Below are 21,023 nucleotides of genomic sequence, written 5' to 3'. Positions count from 1 at the left end.
GGCCCACAGGTGCCCCCAGCACCCTTAGCCCAAATGTCTCTCCTCAGTGCTGGAAGTGCACCAGTTTGCCCAGGAGGCAGTGGTGGCTGATGCCTGGCTGACGGCCCAGGAGCCGCTCCTGCAGAGCCGGGAGCTGGGGAGCAGCGTGGACGAGGTGGAGCAGCTTATCCGGCGACACGAGGCCTTCCGCAAAGCGGCTGCGGCCTGGGAAGAAAGGTTCAGCTCTCTACGGCGCCTGACCACGGTCAGCACCCCATTTCCTGCCCCAGCGCCCCTCCCACGGCTCCACACCCATCTCTCTGTATGAGACAAACACAGGGGCTCAGCGCTGTGTTAAATGAGAGCCGGGACACACCCTCATTGGGCTCCCAGTCCCGGGGGGGACGGGGGTGGGGGGAGAGGGTTGAAGGGGGTAGGGGACAGACCTGTCACCTGTCACCAATGACAGTCCAGGGCTAGGATGGGGGAAGCACAGGGGGACATGAGAGCACAGAAACACTTGTCTTGGCCTGGGGGAGTCTGATCTGAGACTTGAAAAATGAGAAGAAACCATTGTAATTAAAAGTCTTAAGGTCTGGAAGGAAGGAGGCAATGGGGGGGGCAGAAAGGCACCTAGAGAAAGTGATGATTTAGCCAATTCTTAAAAGAACCCTAGGTGTTTGCAGGAGAAGATAGGAATTAAGCTCCTGGCAGAGACAGGCCTGGACAACCTTGCTTTTTCACTAATAACTAATAAACTAGATGGTGAGGCAGACGACCCAGAGCCACCTTCCTAGGCCCCGCCCCCACCCCGCCTTTCCGCCTGAGCCTGGCCCCTCTGTCCCCAGATCGAGAAACTCAAGGCAGAACAGAGCAAGCAGCCACCCACCCCACTACTGGGGCGCAAGTTCTTTGGAGACCCTACGGAACTGGCGGCCAAGGCTGCGCCCCTGCTGCGACCAGGGGGCTATGAGAGGGGCTTGGAGCCCCTGGCCCGCCGGGCCTCGGACACGCTCTCGGCCGAGGTGCGGACCCGGGTGGGGTACGTGCGCCAGGAGCTCAAGCCGGAGCGCCTCCAGCCGCGCATCGACCGGCTGCCGGAGGTCCCGGCGAGGGTGGAGCCCACGGCCCTGCCGGCTGCACCAGAGGACGCCGCGGAGACCCCTGGGGCCCCCGCGGCAGCGGAGCAGGTCCGGCCGCGGCCAGAGCGCCAGGAGTCCGCTGATCGCGCGGAGGAGCTGCCCAGGAGGCGGCGGCAGGAGCGGCAGGAATCGGCCGAGCAATCTGAGGAGGCTGCGCGGAGGCGGCGGCCAGAGCGGCCGGAGTCAACGGAACATGAGGTGGTACACAGCCTTACCCTGGGCCGCTACGAGCAGATGGAGAGGCGGCGCGAGCGGCGGGAGCGGCGGTTGGAGCGGCAGGAGTCCAGCGAACAGGAGATGCCCACCAGAGGAGACCTGGCCAAGGGGTGAGGCCCCATGTGCCCAGGGAGTGGAGGAAGGGGAACACGGAGAGCTCCTGGAGCCGCACAGGCCCAGCGGAGAGGGCTTCCGGGCTCAGAACTGCCTAGGGAGGGAGATACATTTGTGGCACCCATTCTGCAGAGACGTAAACTGAGGCTGGAAGAGGTTGGGAGTCATTCCCACTATCCCACAGTGGCAGTGGCTTCCTCCAGGTGCAGGTTCTCTGCTACTGAGTTTCTGACCCCTGCATCAAATCCCCTGGATGACCCTGGGCAGGGATTTTATCCTCTCTGCATCTCAGTTTCTCCACTGGGCTAATGGTGGAACCATCACCTCCCTGATTGGAGTTAAGACCCTTTATCACAGTCTCTCTCAACCTTATAAACTGGGTGCTGTAATCATATCCATTTTATGGATGGAGCAACTGAGGCTCACAGAGGGCAAGTCACTCAGCTTGGGTGAAGCATGACTGGAACCAGGCCTTTCAGAATCCTGAGTGTGCTGTGCACATCACTTCAACCAGCTGTGTCCCCAGAAAGAGGCCTTTGGTCAAATACGTTTCAGTGACAGTGACTTCCTGACCCCTTTTAATTTTGTATTTCGTGAACATTGGCTGAGTGCCCACTCTGTGTGTGGTATGTGCTGGGGAGAGCAATGACCCAACCAGCTCCAGCCCTGCTTTCATGGGGCTCACAGTCCAGTGGGGGAAACAGACTTGTCACCAGAGAGTGTGACCCAGAATGATCAGGGCTGGGATGGGGGAAGCCCAGGGAGCTTGAAAGCTTAGGGGGTGGGTGGGAAAAGGCAACAGTATGTTCAAAGGCTTGAAGGCACCAGTTTGCATTTTGGTCTCTGTGTTGCTTAAAACTCAAGAGGGGAGAGAGGTTCCATCTTCCATTTGGCAGACATGTGCTGAGCACCTGTGGTGTGTAAGGCAGACATCTGAGACAGGCAGCTGCAGAAGTGGACAGGGACCCGGCATCTCAGGCTAAGAGGTTGAGGCTCCTCTGGCCAGCCAGGCTGGTCTCTGGGAGAAGCCATCCCAGTTCCATTGGGTCTTTCTGTGCCCACCCCCCCCCACCTCCAGGAAGGCCACCCTGGCTGACATTGTGGAGCAGCTGCAGGAGAAGGAGGCAGGCCCAGGGCTCCCTGTTGGGGTAAGTTGAGCCTCGGTGTGGGTGGGGGTATGGGGGCCCCTCTCCTCAGCACCGGAGTCAGAATCCCAAAAACACCAGTGCCTAGCCCTGCCCCCCTATCTGAACCCTGCAGACACACACACACACACACACACACACACACACACACACACACACACACACACACACACACACACACACACACACACACACACACACACACACACACACGTAGACTCCAGACTCTTCCCACATCTGTCCTGGACTTTTTCTCTAGCCCAATGGGGGTCTCAAATTTCCTTACGGACAGCCGTACGCACACAGGAGGCCCCAGATTCCTCCTACAAAGATGCTGGGACATCTACCTGCCTGCACCCCCTACCTCCATAGGTCTAACTCCCTTCCCCCTAAGATAGAGAGGGATTCCAAACGTAGGAGTCCTAACAGACCCACTCCCAAGACCGGGGGAGCCCTTAAGAGTTGGGCCTCCAACCCTGAGATCCTCCCATACTCGCCTTCAAGACAGATTGCCCTGCAGACAGATGGGACCCCCAGACCTGTGAGTTCCCCCAGACAGATGGCTCCCACACCCCACTATGGACAGCACCCCTCTTCCCCCTCCCTTCACACAGCCGTCGCTGCCTCAGCCTCGCGAGCTTCCCCCCGGCCGCCTGCCCAACGGGCTTGAGCCGCCCGAGCGGACACCTCGGCCGGACCGGCCGCGGGCGCGGGACCGGCCCAAGCCGCGACGGCGGCCGCGGCCCCGAGAGGGTGGTGAGGGCGGGGGAAGCCGGCGCTCGCGGTCCGCCCCGGCCCAGGGCAGCTCCGCCCCCGCGCCTCCGCCACCGCCCACTCATACAGTGCAGCACGAGGGCTTCCTGCTGCGCAAGCGCGAGCTCGACGCTAACCGCAAGTCGTCCAACCGGTGAGCGTGTGGGCGGGGCTTTGGAAGGCGGGTCCCAAGCTCAGGGTCGAATGAATGAATAAGTGGGTCTGAAGAGGGCGGTGGGGCTAAACTTTAGGGCGCCCAACCCGTGGCGGGGTAGGCGAGGCCTGAAAAGGGGGCCTTAACTTCAAAGAATCAATCAATGAACTGGAGGAGCGAGGCTTAAGGTTAGTGCGTCCAATGGGTGAGTGGGTGGAGCTTAGGTGGGGGCGGGGCCTGAAGAAAAAGTTATTACTACCCAATCTCATAGCAACCAACCCAAGAGTTAACTAGAGCTAATAGCAAACGGTGTGGGGTCTCGTCTAGAGGGTTCTCAAGGCTCGCGAGGTGGAGCCTGGAGAGGTCCTTCAACCAGTGAGTGGGGTGGGTTCATTTATTTCAATTTCAAATTGAGGAAGGGCCTGATAAGAGGCGGATCCCAAACTGAGGGCTGAGGGGTGGGGGGCACCTCATATAGGTTTCCAGATGGGGGCCTAACAGTGATGTGTCTACTCTTGGAGTCCAGCTCCGGATTGTCCAACCCTTTTTTGTCCAACTGAGAGGCAGAATCTGGGGAGAGGTGGAGCCCATAAGGGAAGGGTTGAACAAGCAGAAGGAGTTGGGCAGAACAGATGGAGGTTTTGCCTGTGGAGGTAGTCTTTCCTCCTTGTGCTGAGAGCAAGGTGGGAATAAACAGAGGCACCTGGATGTATTTTGATCGTGGGAGACTTCCTCCTCGGTTGGGGCTTCCGCTGAATGGGGAGACAAGAATTCCTCACTCCAGACAGTAGACCAATAGACTAATAGATCTCCCTTCAGGGAATTCGGGGTTCGGGGTGGGGGTGGTGGAGGAGTGGCGAGGAACATGCCCAAGCAGAGGCCTGTGGAGGAGACAGCTTAAGTGTTGCCTTCAGGAAATTCAGTGTGGGAGGGGATCAGGAAGGCCAACCCCAGCAGGGGCCAGCCTGGACAAAGGCTTGGTACCCAGAGACTTAGACCCTCCTCTCAGCTCAGCAACTGCCATAAGGAAGAGCACTCCAGGTGTATGGCCCAACTAGGGCAAAGGTCCCCGGGGAGGAAGGCTCAAGCATATTCAGCCCACGAAGGGTATTAATGAAGAGTACTCAGGCAGAGTGCTGCGACTCTGCCTTGAGCCCCATGTCGTCACCCCAGGTCGTGGGTGAGCCTGTACTGCGTGCTCAGCAAGGGGGAGCTGGGCTTCTACAAGGACGCCAAGGGCCCAGCATCGGGGGGCACGCACGGCGGGGAGCCACTGCTCAGCCTGCACAAGGCCACCAGCGAGGTGGCTAGTGACTACAAGAAAAAGAAGCACGTCTTCAAGCTCCAGTGAGCCCCCTCAATGGGCAAGAGGGAGGGTCCAAGACCCACCTTCCCCCTCCCAGCAATACCCTGCTTCCCTGGAGGACGGTTGGTGGATGGGTGGGCTGGGCCTCTGCCTCAGAGCCCCTAGATCCTGTGTCCTCTCCCACAGAACCCAGGACGGCAGTGAGTTTTTGCTCCAGGCTAAAGATGAGGTGAGATCTGTTCCTTTCTCTCCCCTATTCGACCTCAGGAACCATCTGGCTGGCTGACTCCTGGCCCAGAGTGATGGGGCTGTGAAGAGGAGAAGCACAAGCCAGAGTTACCAGGGCTGAACTGGGAAAGCCCATGGGCAATGAGAAACCAGAAGAAGTTTCTAATCTAGCTGGGGGGAGGTGGAAGATCAGGGGCTGGCCTGGAGGCCCCAGGACAATGTCCAACCTCCTTGCCTTGGCCTCTGAGATGAAACTGGAAAGTTGGGAGGGAGTTAGCTTAAAAAAAAAAAAAAAAAAAGATGAACTACAAGTGCAAAGAACCAGAAGTACAGAATCGCAAAGGGTTAACTGTGCTGGAGGAGAGAGTTCAAGGAGGAAAGTTCTCAGAAAGGTTCCCAGAGGCTGGATCTCTAAGGACACCGTGGGTCATTCGGAGGCTGGAGTTTATTCTAAGGGCACTAGGGAGCCATGGCAGAGTTTTGAGCAAGGGAGGGTTACAGTGATGCATAAGAAAGATCCATTTGGTTACCATGTGCAGGGTAGATTGGAGAGGGTGAGAGTGGAGGTGTGGAGCACAGGAGGTGGCCAGGGCAGGAACCCAAGTGGGAGACCACAAGGCTGGATTAGGGCAGGCCTGTGGGGAGGGGAGGAGGAGGTGGGTGAGAGACAAGAATGTGAGTGGACCTTGGGACTGGGGCTAAGGGGAGAGGTCAGGGGAGGAGGAGCAGGCATGGAGGTGGTTTGAAGAGATGCTGAAAATAGTAACACTTGTTACCTCATTCATCATCACAAGAGGCTATGAAGTAGGCCTTTCTTCCCTCCATGCCTCTTTTACTTATCTTTAAAATGGAGATAAAAATAGTTTTCCATTATAGGATTATTGTGAGAATTAAATAAGTTGATACAGGTAGAGCACTTACAGGGCCTGTAAAATTACAGTGCTTTGTGTCTGCTGATATTATTGCTTCCTGTTGTTTATCTCTATAGTGGGAGTTAGATATAATCCAAATGCATAGGATTGAGTGAATTAATCCACAAAGTGCTTAGAACAGAGCTAGGCACAAAGTAAGTGCTATGTAACTATTTACATCATCATCATCATTACTGTTATTGTTATTATTATCCATTTAATAGATGAGGAAACTTAGGTTCAGAGTGGGCAGTCTGATTCTAGATTCATCAGTCTCCTCTCTTCCGAATATAGACTGTGTCCTGTTTCTCTCTCCAGGAGGAGATGAACGGCTGGCTGGAGGCTGTGGCCGCCTCGGTGGGGGAACACGCCGAGATCGCCCGCTGGGGCCAGACACAACCCACCACGTCGTCCACAGACGAGGGCAATCCCAAGCGGGAGGCGGGGGAGCGCAGGGCCAGCGGGCGCCGGAAGTGACTTCCCACCCGCAGGGCCTGACTCACCTCCCCGCCCCTCCTCCCCGCACTGTGGGCACAAAGACACTTTCTCTTCCGCAGGGGCTGGAGGCCCTAGTCCCACCAACACTGCGGACGCGCCCTGACCGGCACCGGAAAGGAGGGGACTTCTCCTGCACCCCAAGAAGTGGTGGGGGGATTGCTGCCCCTATAGCCATATCTCGGCCCCTTCCCGCTCGCCACCTCCACCCCAGGTGCTGGGGCTCCATTATTTTTATGCAATAACTGAGCTTGTGGGGGGGGGCGGGTAAGGGGCCAGTTGAACCAAGCTCCCTGCCCGAATGCCCAGATCCAGCCCCAAGAAGCTGGGGTGGTAGGGGCGATAATTCCCGCCCTACGGATGGGCATGGGGGCGCTGGTGAGGTCCCCTGGACCATCCAGGGTGCTAGGGGGTGGGGAGGGGACGCCCCCCTCCCCGCCTTTACCTCACTTCCAATGCTGCCTTGATCTCTGTCTGGGAAGGGGGAGTGAAGGGGCCCTAGCCCCCGAACTCCGCCGTCTCAGAGCCATGCGGTTAATTCCTGACTTAGTTTATTTTTGCAAAACGTCGACCTCCTCCCCCCGCCCCGCATCCGCGAAGGCTTTTAATGGGAGGGGCGTCAGAGCTCAAAACTGTCTTCCTCTCTCCCCCCCCCTCCAGCTGTAAATGCCACTTCGGGAGGGGAGGGGCGAGGGGAAGCCCTCCCCCTGCATGCTTCTGGCTGGAGCACTTCCCTGGGTAGTGGGGGAACCGGGTTGTGGGCAGCCCCCATGGCCACCTGGAGAAGCCGCTGGGACCCAGGGGTGTGGGGGCGTGTGGCAGGCGCGCACTCTGTGTACCTATAATAAATCCTTTGGCTTTGACGGTCTGTGCTGGTTTTTTCGCGTTTCATGGGCTGCGCCCAGGAGGACTGGGTGGGGCGAGGGGAAGAAACTGTCTTGCGGAGAACATTTAGATGTCCCTCTTGGTGTGGACTAATTTCGAGGTCTAAACACGTGTCCCCGACGAATCACCTAGATGCCATTCCTAAATCGGGAACCCCAGAGGGATGGAGGAACGTTTTGCTATCCGTGGTAACTAAACTTCCCCAAAGGAGCCGTTCGGTCCGTCCCGTCCAGGACAGGAAAGGCGGGAGCCTTTAAGGAGGCGGAGAAATTAACTGCGACGGGTGAGCGCTTTACCCAATCGCCGGTGGCTCCGGGAGTCTCCTGCCCAATGAGCACCCCGTGGGGGCGGGGCGGGATGCACACCCGGAAGCGGGTGCAGGCCGGCCGGCTAACCCGGGGGCCATGGCAGCCGCGGCCCCTGCAGCAGACGGGGTCCCAGGTCGGGGACCTCCCGGGGAGGTGATTCATCTGAACGTGGGAGGCAAAAGGTGAGTGTAGGAGTTTCCTGAGGCGCTACTCTCAGGAGCGGGGGAACGGGGTGGGAGTACCCGCCTCTACCGGGGGAATTCCTGTCCATCAGGGATTGCTCCGCCCCCTGCTGGAGGTGGGGAGCCTGGATGGGTGCTGGGGGAAGGAAGGGAACTCACCGGGTTGAGATTGGGGGCCCCATTCCTCATCCTCCCTCCATCATCTCGCGTCCGCTCACGGTCCCCGCACAGATTCAGTACCTCTCGCCAGACTCTCACCTGGATCCCAGACTCCTTCTTCTCCAGGTGATTGGGAGAGCGAGTTTGGGGTAGGGGGGCGGGAGGAAAGGGTATGGGGAGACCTAATCTCCCTCTCACACACACACCCCGGCCCGTGACACCTGCTCTGCGTCCCCTCCCTGCAGTCTTCTGAGCGGACGCATCTCAACACTGAAAGATGAGACCGGAGCCGTGAGTAGAGCAAGAGCTGATATGGGGCGGCCGGTAGGAGGAGAGACAGGATCCGCACTCAGCCCGGCTCTTTGCCCTATCTATCCTCTGCCTCCCTCCCCCGCAGATCTTCATCGACAGGGACCCCACCGTCTTCGCCCCTATCCTCAACTTCCTGCGCACCAAAGAGTTGGACCCCAGGTTGGCATGCAAGACAAAGGGGAGTCCCCCACCGTCTTCACCGCCCCCCCCCGGAAGTCTCTTCTTCCCCTCAGAATGTTCACTTAAGCTCCTTGATCATATTTAAATTATGCATCCTTAGAATTCTCCCCCACAAAACACACACACACACATACACACACATTTTCACCTTAGAATCTTGATCCAATCAAAATTTTCTACCTCTTGAGATTCTCTGTGCAGTTTTGGAAACTTCGTCCTCAGCATTCTCTGTCCACTCCCACTCCCCAGACCCTGACCCCTAGTCAATTCTACTACCCAGGGGTATCCACGGTTCCAGCCTCCTCCACGAAGCCCAGTTCTATGGACTCACTCCTCTGGGTAAGTGGGGCCCCCTTTAGCATCCTCATCCCATAGAAAACCAGCTCACTAGTGATGCTCCCCCTTTCCCCTCTCTCCTGAAAGAAGGTTGGGTTAGAGCTGAGAGCCCTGGGTTTCTGGGTCTCAGGAGGGTGGTGATATTCTGTGGAGAAAGAGATGGGGGAGGGGGAAAGGGATCTGCCTCAGTGTTCTCCAAGTCCCAGCCTTTGAGTCCTTCTGTCTTAGTTCGTCGTCTGCAGCTTCGGGAAGAGTTGGATCGATCTTCTTGCGGAAACGTCCTCTTCAATGGTTACCTGCCTCCACCAGGTGGGAACTACTAAGGAATGGAGGGGGGGCTAAAGACTACATTTCCCATAAGGCTGCAGCTCTTGGGTGCCTGAGCTGTGGGCCCTGAGACACTATGGGAGTTGTAGTTCTATATCAGATGCTTGGACTGATGCTTGGAAAGGAAGTAAGAAACAGCATTTCCAATGAGGCAATGGGCCAAGCTAGTTCCCCTGAGGCTCAGAAGCTTACCCTAGAGCCCAATGGGAGTTGTAGTCCAGGTTTGATTTCCTTGTAGGGAGGCTTAGGGAGAACTGGTGTCCTTTGCGTGGAGGGGAGAAATATTGAAGGAGAGTTATTGACTATAATCTCCATGGAGCAGCCAGCCCACTGGCCATGGAAAATATGCACCAGTGGTTATTGGGAACTGTAATCTACTAGGCTTTTCTGATAGGTAGAAGGAACAGAGTGGGGAAATTCAGTTTATGGCTTTATTTCCCTAACCTCAGTCAAGATCTACTGCCTTCATGAAGTTTGTCAAATATGAAGACGTATTGTTTTCTTAACTTAGTTTGACCCTGTTTTTTTTTTAATTGTTTTAAACAGAAGCTTTTTGTCACTACCTTCATGCCATAAATAAGTAGACGTGAAATAAACCCCAAACATAACAGTGTAATTAAACTCTGGGTAGATGCTGTTGTCTGCCAATGAGACAGGCTTCCATTTCTTAAAAGGAAAGACTGCCAAATATTGAAGAGGTATTAATATCGTGGCAGCCCCAAACTGATTCTTTCTTTGTGATGGGCTCAAAGGAACTGAAAAGGGAGCAGCTCGCTGTGTGATTCAGTCTCATTTAACGCCATGTCCCTGCACCCCCGAAAATCTTTTCTCTAGGAGACGATGCTACCCACGTGGCAAAATCAGCATGTGGCACACTTTAAGTGCTTGCTATGTGACAATTATTACAATTATTACAATGATTGTCACTCTGCCCCTTCTCCCTGCCACAGTGTTCCCGGTGAAGCGGCGGAACAGGCATAGCCTGGTGGGGCCCCAGCAAGGAGGGGGACGCCCAGCCCCTGTTCGACGGAGCAACACGATGCCCCCCAACCTGGGCAATGCAGGGCTGCTGGGCCGAATGCTAGATGAGAAAGCCCCTCCCTCCCCATCAGGTACATTTCTGTCTCTTGGGAGACTGGGGCAGCCAGTGGGCCCCTGTGACCCTGCCCTGATCCCTGCCTTTCCCCACAAGGGCTACCAGAGGAGCCGGGAATGGTGCGCCTGGTGTGTGGACACCACAACTGGATCGCCGTGGCCTATACCCAGTTTCTTGTCTGCTATAGGTGCTCAGGGAGGGTGGTGGGAGGACACCTTAAGCCCTGTTGATGGGGAGGGCTCAGGGTGAGGGTTCACGACGTCCCTCAATCTTCCAGGCTGAAGGAAGCCTCTGGCTGGCAGCTGGTGTTTTCCAGTCCCCGCCTGGACTGGCCCATAGAGCGACTGGCACTCACAGCCCGGGTGCTCAGTGGGGCCCTGGGTGAGCATGACAAGATGGTGGCAGCAGCCACGGGCAGCGAGATTCTGCTGTGGGCTCTGCAGGCAGAAGGCGGCGGCTCTGAGATAGGTATGGCACCAGGCTTTTTCCAGAACCCTTTTGCCCTTTAGAATTCTACTCCAACTTGTGGCCTGTTAAAACAGCCCACGGGCCACAATTCTCTTTGCGTTATTAGGCTGCTCCAGCCCTTTAGAATTCCGTATCCTGTTAGCATTCGTTGGTCTGGTAGAAAAATCCACCCACATACAATTCTCTCCTCCGTCAGAATTCACTGCCCTGTTAGATCTCTTTGCTTGGGTAGAATTCTCCATGCCAGTGCAATCCCAGACCTGTTAGAATCTGTTCCCGTTAGAAATCTGACTCCTTAGACTAGTTCGCTAACAAATCTTAATCCTCGTGAGAATCCTCTGCCGCCCATAGAGTTTTTTGCCTTTGTTGAAAATCTTAGCTGTGTTAGAATTCCACACCCTGTTAGAGTCCCACGCCGCAGCAGGAATCTGGCCCGTTGTAATCCTCTGTAATTCCTGCTGGAATCCTCTAGCCTGTAAAGATTCTCTGACCAAGTTGAATCCTCTGGCCCTTGGAGTTCTTCCTGCCACCCCTCTTCTCCCCCGTGAAAGGGGGTCCTGGCTCAGCCTTCCTCACCCTGTGCAGGAGTCTTCCATCTGGGCGTGCCTGTGGAGGCCTTATTCTTCGTCGGGAACCAGCTCATCGCCACAAGCCACACAGGGCGCATCGGGGTGTGGAATGCCGTCACCAAGCACTGGCAGGTCAGGGCACTGGCCAGCCTGGCTGCCTCTTTCTCGGGTGCCCAGACCAGTCAGACCCAGGGAGGGGTTCCTTTCTGCCCCACCCGACCTGGAGAGAACCAGGGGACCCAGCAGTGGGCCAGATCCAGTGGTGGGGTAGGATGGGGTATGATAAAGGCCAAAGGAGGATCCAGGAGGCCTTCGTGGCTGACGTGAAGGATGGTGGGTTTGGAAAGGAAGAGAGGGTTCTCCAGACACTGGGTGGGAGACCGGGTGAGGGGAGATGGTAGAGGAGGCGGAAACCCAGAGACAGACGTGCAAACGTCCGTCATTCTCTCTGCACTCGCCCCAAGCTCTGTCCAACATGTAAAACAGAAAATACACCCTCAGCGTTGTTTTCTAAAGTGTGAGCGTTCGGCTGAGAGAGACAGACAAACAGAGAAAGGACAGAGAAAGAAACAGAGATGGAGAGAAACAGACAAATAGAAACAGGAGGTCAGAGGTGCCAGAGAGACAGAAAGAGGGTGGATGGAGAGAAACCAGGACTAAATGACTGTAGTAGATGAAGGGACACAGAGAGAAAGAGGGAGATGAATAAAGAAATGTCAGAAATACAGAGTCAAGGAGAGGCCACGAGACAGCAGCGCCAACCAAGAGCCATTCAGAGACAGCCGCCGATGATGCAGGCCTGGAGCAGGCAAGGCTGGGGAGGAGTGGGCCTAGAAACTGGAGGGAGGGTGCTGGAGCAGGGAGGCATGGGCATGCGGGGGTGGGGGGTACTGCAGAGGCAAAGGCAGGAAGGGACGGCACCATGGCCACAGCCCACCCCGCCCCACCCCCAGGTCCAGGAGGTGCAGCCCATCACCAGTTACGATGCTGCAGGCTCCTTCCTCCTCCTGGGCTGCAACAACGGCTCCGTCTACTACGTGGGTGAGCAGCAGCTGGCACCCCAGCTGCCTGAGAACCTCCCCTGAGAGGTGGGAGAGGAGGAGAAAGGCTGGGGTACCTTGAACAAACCCACTCTATCCTCCCTGTTCACCCCAGATGTGCAGAAATTCCCCCTGCGCATGAAGGACAATGACCTCCTTGTCAGCGAGCTCTACCGGGACCCGGCGGAGGATGGAGTCACAGCCCTGAGTGTCTACCTCACTCCAAAGACCAGTAAGCTATTGCTCAGCTCCCTGCCCTGCCGTCAGCAGCCAGCCCCGGTCGCAGCCCGGAGCTGTCTCCCCATCACTTGTGTAGCATGACCCAGTGAGATTTATGGAGAAGCAGACAGATTCAACTCATACAGTCATTCAACAGTTACTGAGCACCACTTACATATAGGCACTGTTCTAGGTGCTCCGCCATGGCGGGCCTCTTCACCAGGGGCAAAATTGACCTGTAGTTGTTGATCTTGGTGTTTCTTTCCCATATCTGTGATTAGGGCGTGCTGCTTGCACGCTCCTGAAACAAAGAGGATGCATGTCTTGGGAATTCCCAGGCGGCCCAGTGGTTAGGACTCCAGGTTCTCACTACCGAGGGCCCAGGTTCGATTCCTAGTCGGAAACTAAAATCCCATAAGCTGTGTAGCGTGGCCAAACGCACACACACACACACCAAAACAGCAACAACAACAACAACAAACAAAAACCCAAAACAAACAAAATCAAAAAAACATAAACAGTCAACCAAAAAGAGGATGCATGTGTTACAGTGGATGAAGCTGAGTTCTCTCCCTTGAGACAGTCTTTGTGTTTTGTTTTCTTGATGGTAAATGCAGAGAAATAGTTTTTTTGTTTGTTTTTTCTGAGATATAATTCCCATACCAGAAAATTCACAACTGAGTAATTTTAGTAGATTCACAAAGTGGTACCACCATCACCACTGTCTAATTCCAGAACGTTTTTATCAGCCCCCCAAAACAACCCACGCTTGTTAGCAGTCACACCCCAGTCCTCCCTCCTGGCAGCGCCTGGACACCTCTGATCCACTTTCTGTCTCTCTGGATTTGCCTGTTCTAGACATTTAATGTAAATGGAATCATGCAGTGTGTGGCTTTTTGTGTCTGACTTTTTTCACTTTGGTTAACGATTAATTTCTTTTAATGGTTAGTGCTTTTTTGGAGCTTAAGATCTCTTACCCTACCCCCAGGTTGTGAAGATTTTTCCCTATGTTTTCTTCTAGAAGCTTTGCAGTTTTAGCTTTTACACGTAGGTTTCTGTTCCATTTCAAATTAACTTTTAGGTATGGCGTGAGGTAGGGGTCACAGTGCATTTTTTTCTAGCAGGCGTAAACTAATAATAAACTTAACTTCACAGCATGTCATCACATAAGGCCCCTTTCTTTTTTTAAACTGTATTTATTTATTTATTTGGCCACACTGTGTGGCTTGTGGGATCTTAGTTCCCTGACCAGGGATTGAGCCCAGGCCCTTGGCCGTGAGAGCGCGGAGCCCCAACCACTGGACTGCCAGGGGATTCCTAAGGCCCCTTTCTTATGTCATTGATTTACTCCTTTCCTCCCCATCCCCCTCCTCACCACGTGCCACTGTTCTGTCACGTTTAGCATTTATATTTTCATTTGTTTGTGTCCTTACAAAATGGATATTATGGGCATGTTTTTGAATTTGCATAAATGGTATGGGGTATATAACTCAGTTTATATATCTTACTTTTGTGCATCCTGCCCTAGGTTAAATATCCATCCATGTTGATATTCATAACCTGAATCCACTGCTTCTAACTCCTGCATAAAATATTAAAACCACATTTTACCCACATTCCCTAAGATGGTCCATTAAGTTTGTGACGTTACAACATACCTTTCCCCTGTGGAAATTTGGCAAGGTTGGGGAGTTCCTCAGGCACGCTGTGTCGAGTTTCATTTTCTTGCCTTGCTGTCTGTCTGGTTTTGTTTGTTTGCTTGACCCCACCCCACCATGTGGCTTGCAGGATCTTAGTTCCCTGAAGAGACTGAACCCGGGCCTGTTTGTTTATATGTCCCTTTCTATGTTTCTCTGTCTTTCTCTCGAATTCCATCTCTCTCTCTGTCAGTCTCTGTCTCTGTATCCCTCCCTGTGATTTGTTTCTTGGTTCCCTGTTTCTCTATTTTTCTATCTTTCTTCCCCCTCTTCTCAGCTTTGTCTCTCTCTGTCTTCTTTTTTTTTTTTTTTTTTTTTTTTTTTTGCGGTACACGGGCCTCTCACTGTTGTGGCCTCTCCCATTGCGGAGCACAGGCTCAACAGCCATGGCTCATGGGCCCAGCTGCTCCTCAGCATGTGGGATCTTCCCGGACCGGGGCACGAACCCGTGTCCCCTGCATTGGCAGGCGGACTCTCAACCACTGCGCCACCAGGGAAGCCCTCTCTCTGTCTTTTTTAAAATTTTAATTTATTTTTTATATAGCACGTTCTTATTAGTTATCTATTTTACACATATTAGTGTACATATGTCAATCTGTCTCCCTCTCTGTCTTAATTTCTGTCTCTGGTTTCTCTGCCCCGTCCCTCTGTCTCCCATTCCTCCGTTTCCCACGTCTCGCCACCTTGTTCTCTCCATCTCTCCCTCTCCCTTTACTTTCTGACTCTGCATCTGTTCTTTGTCTGTTGCCTCTTCTCTCTGCCTTGGTTTCTGTCTCTCTGTGACCCTGTCCCTCTCTTCCGCCTCGGCCCCTCCCCAGGTGACAGTGGGAACTGGATTGAGATCGCCTACGGCACGAGCTCAGGGGGTGTGCGTGTCATCGTGCAGCATCCCGAGACCGTGGGCTCGGGGCCTCAGCTCTTTCAGACCTTCACCGTGCACCGCAGCCCCGTCACCAAGATCATGCTGTCAGAGAAGCACCTCATCTCAGGTGAGCCTTGGCCGGCTGCCCCACAAGCCCATCTCCCTGCAGGAGGGATGGCTTAGCTGTGAGCACGAAGCCAGGTGGATGAGGGTTTATACTGGGGAGAGACAGTGTGTGGGGAGTGGCCTCTGGAGAATTCCGTGAAGGGGACCAGTCTGGGGGAGAGTGGATTTGCCAGGGAGAGGGGAAAATTAATCAATTTAGCAATTGCCAGGCACGGGGGAAACAGTGATAAGACAGGCCAAGTCCCTACCCTTGTGGAGCTGACGCTTTAGCGGGGGCAGCAGACAATAAATCAATAAAAATATAAATCACTATCTGGCAATGGGGATGGGGGCCATGAATAAAAACAAAGCTATGTGAGAGGCCAAGAGAGTACCAGGATCACTGGAGAGTGCATGGTTTGGGAAGTTCTTCCTGAGGAAGGAGCTCTGAACAGAAATGAACAGTGCAGGTCAGTGGGGACAAGCATTCCAGGCAGAGGGAACAGGCATTGCAAAGGCTCTGAGGTGGGAGGATGTTTGGTGTGTCTAAGGAAGAGCAGGGGCCCACTGGGCCCAGAGTGGAGTGGGTGAGGAGGAGGGTGGAGGGTGATGGGGTAAGTCAGTGGGACCTTGTAACCCATGGAGAAGACTTTGTCCTTAACCCTGAATGAGATGGCGCCGCGGGAGGTCTCACAGCAGAGGAGGGCTGTGACCTGACACAGGTGTTCACAGGGTCCCTCTGACTGCATGTGGGGACAGGATGGGAGCAGGAAGGCCAAGGAGGAGGCTGCTGCAGTGGTCCAGGCAGGAGATGAGATGGACAGGACCAGGGCAGGGGTGAGGTGGGAGCAGTGGACAGGGAAAAGTGAGATCAGGCCCTGGAATGATTTGGAGGCAGAGCCACTGGGATTGTTAACTCTTTGGAGTTCTGGGGAAGAGAGAATTCTCTGAAAGGGAAGCATTCAGAGGGGCCTGAATCCTGACACCTTTGAAAGGAGGTCATCCCGGGGCTCAGGAAGGTCGGGCAGTGGTGATGCCACGGCCAGGCCTGACCTGCTGCTGCCCCCTGGCTCCTCAGTCTGTGCCGACAACAACCACGTGCGGACGTGGTCTGTGACTCGCTTCCGTGGCATGATTTCCACCCAGCCTGGCTCCACCCCGCTCGCTTCATTCAAGATCCTGGCGCTGGAATCGGCCGACGGGCATGGCGGCTGCAGTGCTGGCAATGACATTGGTGCCTCCTGGCCCCGGGTCCCCCACCGCACGGACCTTGCCTGACCTCCATTGGCCTCCACTGATCCCTTTCCTGACCCCTGTAGACCTCTCTTGACCCACCCAGCTACTGGGGTTGACCTCCACCCATCACCACCTGACCCCTATTGACCGCCACTTACTCCCAGCTATCCCAGTTGAATTCTGTTACCCCCATTGATTCCTGCTGACCCAGGATCCGCCCCCTGCCCCTGATGTGCCTGAACTGCACCGACTGTTGCTGACACCCAACCCTGTCTGACCTCGCCCAACCTTAGCCACCTGGGGATGGGGACCTGGTCCTGGGGGGGAGGTTCAGCAGTGGGGAAGGAGGCAGAGTCTTGGGATCTGGAGGTCACAGGGACCCCAGCTGGCCCTGACTGCCCCCCTCTCCCTGGCCCAGGCCCCTACGGCGAGCGGGACGACCAGCAAGTGTTCATTCAGAAGGTGGTACCGAATGCCAGCCAGCTCTTCGTGCGTCTTTCCTCCACTGGTCAGCGGTGAGGACCATCCCGTCAGACGGAGGGGGGGCGGTCAGAGGAGAAGGCAAGATGCCAGGGAGGTCAGAAGGGCATCCCAGCCAAGGGACACCGCAGGAGCAGAGGCTGGGAAGGAGCACAAGCCTGGTCCTAGATTTGGAGTTTGGGGTATCAAAGGTGTGACATGTGTGGATGGGAGTGAAGCTGGAACAATCCCAGGTGCCCCTGCTGGACCGCAAGCAGAGATCGCCCAGTGTAGTCAGGGCCGGGCTGGGGGCTGGGGGTGTGTGCACAGGCTGGGGGGTGAGGGCCAGGATGGGGGAGGGACGGGAAGCTGTGGGAGCCCAGAGGCGGTGCTTGCTCCAGCCTGGGAAGGGGGCCTGTTGGAGAGGAGTCTCTGAGCAGAGACCTTGAGGATAAATAGGAATGAGCAGAAGAAAGGAGGGAGGGGAAAGTCTGTGCCTGGCTGAAGGGGCAGCATGTGCAAAGGCTGGAACGGCCGGAGAGGATAACCAGGGACATGCATGGTCTCTGGGGGCTGGAGCACCAAGAGGTGAGAAATGGGGCTGCAGAGGGGCGCAGCCTTGCCAATCGTACGGAAGAGCTGAGACTGTCCTGAGTGTCCTGGGGAGCCATGGCCGCTCTGAGGGGGATGGACTGGAGGTTGGAGAGCAGGCTGGGACAGATGCCTGGCCGGAGAGGGCAGGGCTTGATCAGGGCCAGATGGGGAGGGGAGGAGGGGGCCGGCCATGGGGAATGCTGGGAAGTGAGGGAGGCACCCAGGATGAGTCTTGGGCCCTCCCTGAGACAGGAACAGGGAGGGCAACATGTGTGGGGAAGAATCCCATTTGAGCCCCAGGGTGAGTGTGTGGGGCTGGGGACATCCAGGAGGCTCCTGGTCCCCACAGGGCTGGAACCCAAGACAGTAGATTTGGGAGGGATGGAGAGGGTTGGGTGCTCATCCGAGAAGCAGGAACTGAAACCACAAGGGCGGTGGGGACTGAGGCCTGGGAGGGGTATAAAGATGAGAAGAGGGACCAGGCCAGGCCCTGGTGTGGCCAAGGTGACCCCTGCCCCTCCCCTCTCAGGGTGTGCTCCGTGCGCTCCGTGGACGGCTCGCCCACCACCGCCTTCACAGTGCTCGAGTGTGAGGGCTCCCGGAGGCTGGGCTCCCGGCCCCGGCGCTACCTGCTCACTGGCCAGGCCAACGGCAGCTTGGCCATGTGGGACCTGACCACCGCCATGGTCGGCCTCGGCCAGGCGCCTGGTACGCCCCGCTCCAGTCCCGTCCCAAGCCCCACAGACTCACCCTGCACCCTCTCCACAACCTCCTTCGCCATGAGCTCCCTCCCCAAGCCCTTGCCCTCTGGTCCCTTTCCCTGGCCCCCAACCCCTCCTCGCCCTTGCTTTTTAACCTCTCTTTCTTAGCTTCTGACCCCTGTCCATCGACCTCTGCATCTTTCCTCCTATCCCGACCTCAGTCCTTGCACATGACCTTTGTCTCTTGGCCTGTGCCCTTGTCTTGCCCCTGACCCTGCTTCCTTGCCGCCCCCAGCAGGAGGCCTGACAGAGGAAGAGCTGCTGGAACAGCTGGAGCAGTGCGAACTAGCACCGCTGGCTTCCTTCAGGGGTGCTCCCCCCAGCCCCTCGCCCCGGACCTCTCTCACCAGGTAGGCATGACTCCACTTCCCCTTCTGAGCAATGAGGCGGAGGGCAGAACACGGTGGCCTGGGGGCAGGGGGGACCCAGCTCCACCCTGATGACCTGCACTGACCCTCATCACCCCCTCAGTCTCCACTCAGCCTTCAGCAGCGCCTCCCTGTCCAGCCGCCGTGGGAGCCCGAGCCCCCCACAGGCTGAGGCCCGGCGCCGCTGGGGAGGCAGCTTCGTGGAACGCTGCCAGGAACTGGTGCGGAGCGGGCCGGAGCCCCGGCGGCCACCGACACCGGCCCCCCGGCCCTCCGCGGGTCTCGGGGCTCCCCTTGCACCCCCCAAGATGAAGCTCACTGAAACTTCCTTCTGAACATGGCTGCCATGGTGCCTTGAGATTCCCAGGCCCTGGGGGACTCAGGTGCCTGCCCCGCTTCCTGTCACAGTCCTGGGTTCAGGGCCAGGGCCTCCTTGGAGTGGTTAGTGTTACTAGGCCCCCATCATCTCCCTTTTCTGGAGCCAAAGTCACCCTTCCCTAATAAAGTTCTCACTGCCAGCACCTTGGTCACGTTCTGAGAGGGTTTGGGCACCCCTAGGGAAAGGGTAAGAGAGCCGTGGCGCCCAACCAGGTCCCTGGCTGTAGATTCAGGAACATCTGTCTCTCCTGGTTTAAGTAAAGAAGGGGAATTGGTTTACACTCTGGCTTCAGGCATGGCTGGATCCAGGGCTCAAACACTCATCCAGAATATCTTTCCATCTTTTGGCTTTGCTCTCCTCTGGGGTCATTCTCAGTCAGGTTTTCCCCCCTCTGTGCCAGGATAACTCCAGGTAGCTCCTTAGCAACATTTTTCTCTCTAGCAGCAGCAAAATCACAGGACTGATTCTCATTGACTTAAACTGAATCAGATGGCCATTCCTGAACTAATCACGTGCCCTCACGAGCCAGGCAGTGAGGTCAGCCCCGTGTTGACAGAGTGGAGGAAGAGTTCCTGAAAGGTGATTCAGGGTACTGTTACCACAAACAGGGATGAATAGGTACAGGTTGGCAGAAACACAGATGTCGGCTAGGTGACATTTGTACCCCAAACCTCACCACTGCAAACACTTTGCCCATATCCCTGGCTGCCCAGTCTTTCACCCCTCTCTTGCCCACACCAGGGAGGGTATGTAGAACAGGATCAGCTCACCCCAGCCTGACATCCTTGAGGTTTTTCCCCAGTTAATACCTACCTATGTCAACTCCTCAGGGAAGTTTTCTGCATCTTTTCCTAGGGTCAATAATAGAAGAGAAAGCGGACCAACTAAGAACAAGGGATTTTAGAACATGCTAATCCTGGAATTCCAGAGTTTCTGGAATGCCAGAAGTTCTATAACATGGGGGAGTGGGGTCTAGAATGTTAGGAAATGTAGAACACAGGAATATTCTAGAGTACTAGTGGATGAGCAGTATTAGGCTTCCTCCCTGCATATCAAAGAATCCAGACTGTAGAAGTTTCTGAAAAAGGACCTGGAAAGTCAATGATTCTAGAACAGAGGAGCTTTCTAGAATGCCTAGGAATCTACACCAGTAGGAATACTTTGCAAGCCAGGCATTCTGGAATGCTGATAATTATAGGAAACAGAAAGGAATCTGGATTGCTAGGAAATCTAGAGCACAGGCATATTCTGGAAAGCCAGCCCTTCCCTTCTAGATCACTAGAGGATTTGTTTGCATCCTAAGAAATCCATAATGTCAAGGGGTTCTGGATTGCCAGAGAATCTAGAACATGAGTGGGAGGCCTAAAAGGTGAGTGATTCTAAAACATGAGTGTTCTGGAATGTCTGTGATCTAGAATATGGGGGTATTTTGTAATGCTCACAGAGCTAGATTATTGAGATCATTTTTTTTTTCCATGCCAGGGAATCCAGAACACTTGTGTTTCTGGGATGCTAGTGATTCTAGAACTGAGGAAGAGAATGTTAGAAAATCAAGAACACTAAAAAGATTTGTTTGTTTTTTTAATACCAGGATAAAACCCCGTGTGTGAGCACATACAATGGAGGAAGCTTCTGGAAGTCCAGGGCTCTAGAACTCTGAGGGATTCTGAAGGGTCGAGGTCAGATCAAGATACAGGAGAGACATAGAAGCAACCCTGGAAGATAGTGGCACTGATGGGGGGGATTGGGAGCTGGGAACTCCAAATTCTGGGGGGGAGGGGAAGCCAACGCCATCCCCGGAAGTTGCAGTGGTGAGCCAGAGGCTGTTGCCTAGCAACGAGCATTGAAGATGCCCTGGATCCCAAGCAGAAGGGAGAAATTTCGGCGGCGCCCCCAGCAAATGCTCCAGCTACAGGGTAGGAGACGGGGAGGGGGGCAACGGGGGCAGGGACACACTGTCCTGCAGGGTCATGTTAGCAGCGATCGCGGGAGCTACACGAAGACAGGGACACAGGGCATATTCAGTGGGCAGAGCCAG

General features: G+C 55.4%; 2 protein-coding genes across 4 annotated transcripts in view; both read left to right on the top strand.

Annotated features, from left to right (window-relative positions):
- The window catches only part of SPTBN4 (spectrin beta, non-erythrocytic 4), a 70,362-nt gene extending 63,061 nt beyond the window's left edge, over positions 1-7,301 (top strand). Inside the window, exons 29-35 of the mRNA XM_060129937.1 lie at positions 48-244; positions 828-1,447; positions 2,530-2,599; positions 3,211-3,503; positions 4,677-4,850; positions 4,996-5,038; positions 6,267-7,301. Of these exons, the coding sequence (XP_059985920.1) occupies positions 48-244; positions 828-1,447; positions 2,530-2,599; positions 3,211-3,503; positions 4,677-4,850; positions 4,996-5,038; positions 6,267-6,425 (1,556 nt within the window). The 3' untranslated portion in view covers positions 6,426-7,301. The remainder of the gene's footprint in view (positions 1-47; positions 245-827; positions 1,448-2,529; positions 2,600-3,210; positions 3,504-4,676; positions 4,851-4,995; positions 5,039-6,266) is intronic.
- Positions 7,302-7,688: 387 nt separating this feature from the next.
- SHKBP1 (SH3KBP1 binding protein 1) lies at positions 7,689-19,127 on the top strand. Of its 3 annotated transcripts, none has more exons than XM_060130960.1 (18): positions 7,689-7,818; positions 8,050-8,103; positions 8,223-8,268; positions 8,375-8,448; positions 8,750-8,808; positions 9,034-9,114; positions 10,083-10,244; positions 10,325-10,415; positions 10,506-10,696; positions 11,282-11,397; positions 12,219-12,306; positions 12,421-12,537; positions 15,040-15,210; positions 16,267-16,422; positions 16,843-16,939; positions 18,007-18,185; positions 18,477-18,588; positions 18,710-19,127. In XM_060130960.1, exons 1-18 carry the CDS (start codon positions 7,733-7,735, stop codon positions 18,939-18,941), a joined length of 2,112 nt encoding a protein of 703 aa, XP_059986943.1. In that variant the 5' UTR covers positions 7,689-7,732; the 3' UTR covers positions 18,942-19,127. The 3 variants fall into 3 exon arrangements, with proteins under 3 accessions (XP_059986943.1, XP_059986942.1, XP_059986944.1); XM_060130959.1 differs by having other exon boundaries at positions 18,474-18,588; XM_060130961.1 differs by lacking the exon at positions 8,375-8,448 and having other exon boundaries at positions 7,733-7,818; positions 18,474-18,588.
- Positions 19,128-21,023: the final 1,896 nt, after the last annotated feature.

Source organism: Lagenorhynchus albirostris, chromosome 19 (assembly GCF_949774975.1).
Source record: "Lagenorhynchus albirostris chromosome 19, mLagAlb1.1, whole genome shotgun sequence".
Classification (NCBI taxonomy): domain Eukaryota; kingdom Metazoa; phylum Chordata; class Mammalia; order Artiodactyla; family Delphinidae; genus Lagenorhynchus; species Lagenorhynchus albirostris.
The sequence above is the reverse complement of the archived record's forward strand: the minus strand, read 5'-3'. Positions and strand labels throughout refer to the sequence as shown.

Coding starts and splice junctions, on each gene's coding strand:
- SHKBP1 (XM_060130959.1), top strand. CDS start 7,733: ATGGCAGCCGCGGCCCCTGCAGCAGACGGGGTCCCAGGTCGGGGACCT. Junction 12,307..12,420: donor CGGCTCCGTCTACTACGTGG/GTGAGCAGCAGC, acceptor TGTTCACCCCAG/ATGTGCAGAAATTCCCCCTG. Junction 16,423..16,842: donor CAGTGCTGGCAATGACATTG/GTGCCTCCTGGC, acceptor TCCCTGGCCCAG/GCCCCTACGGCGAGCGGGAC.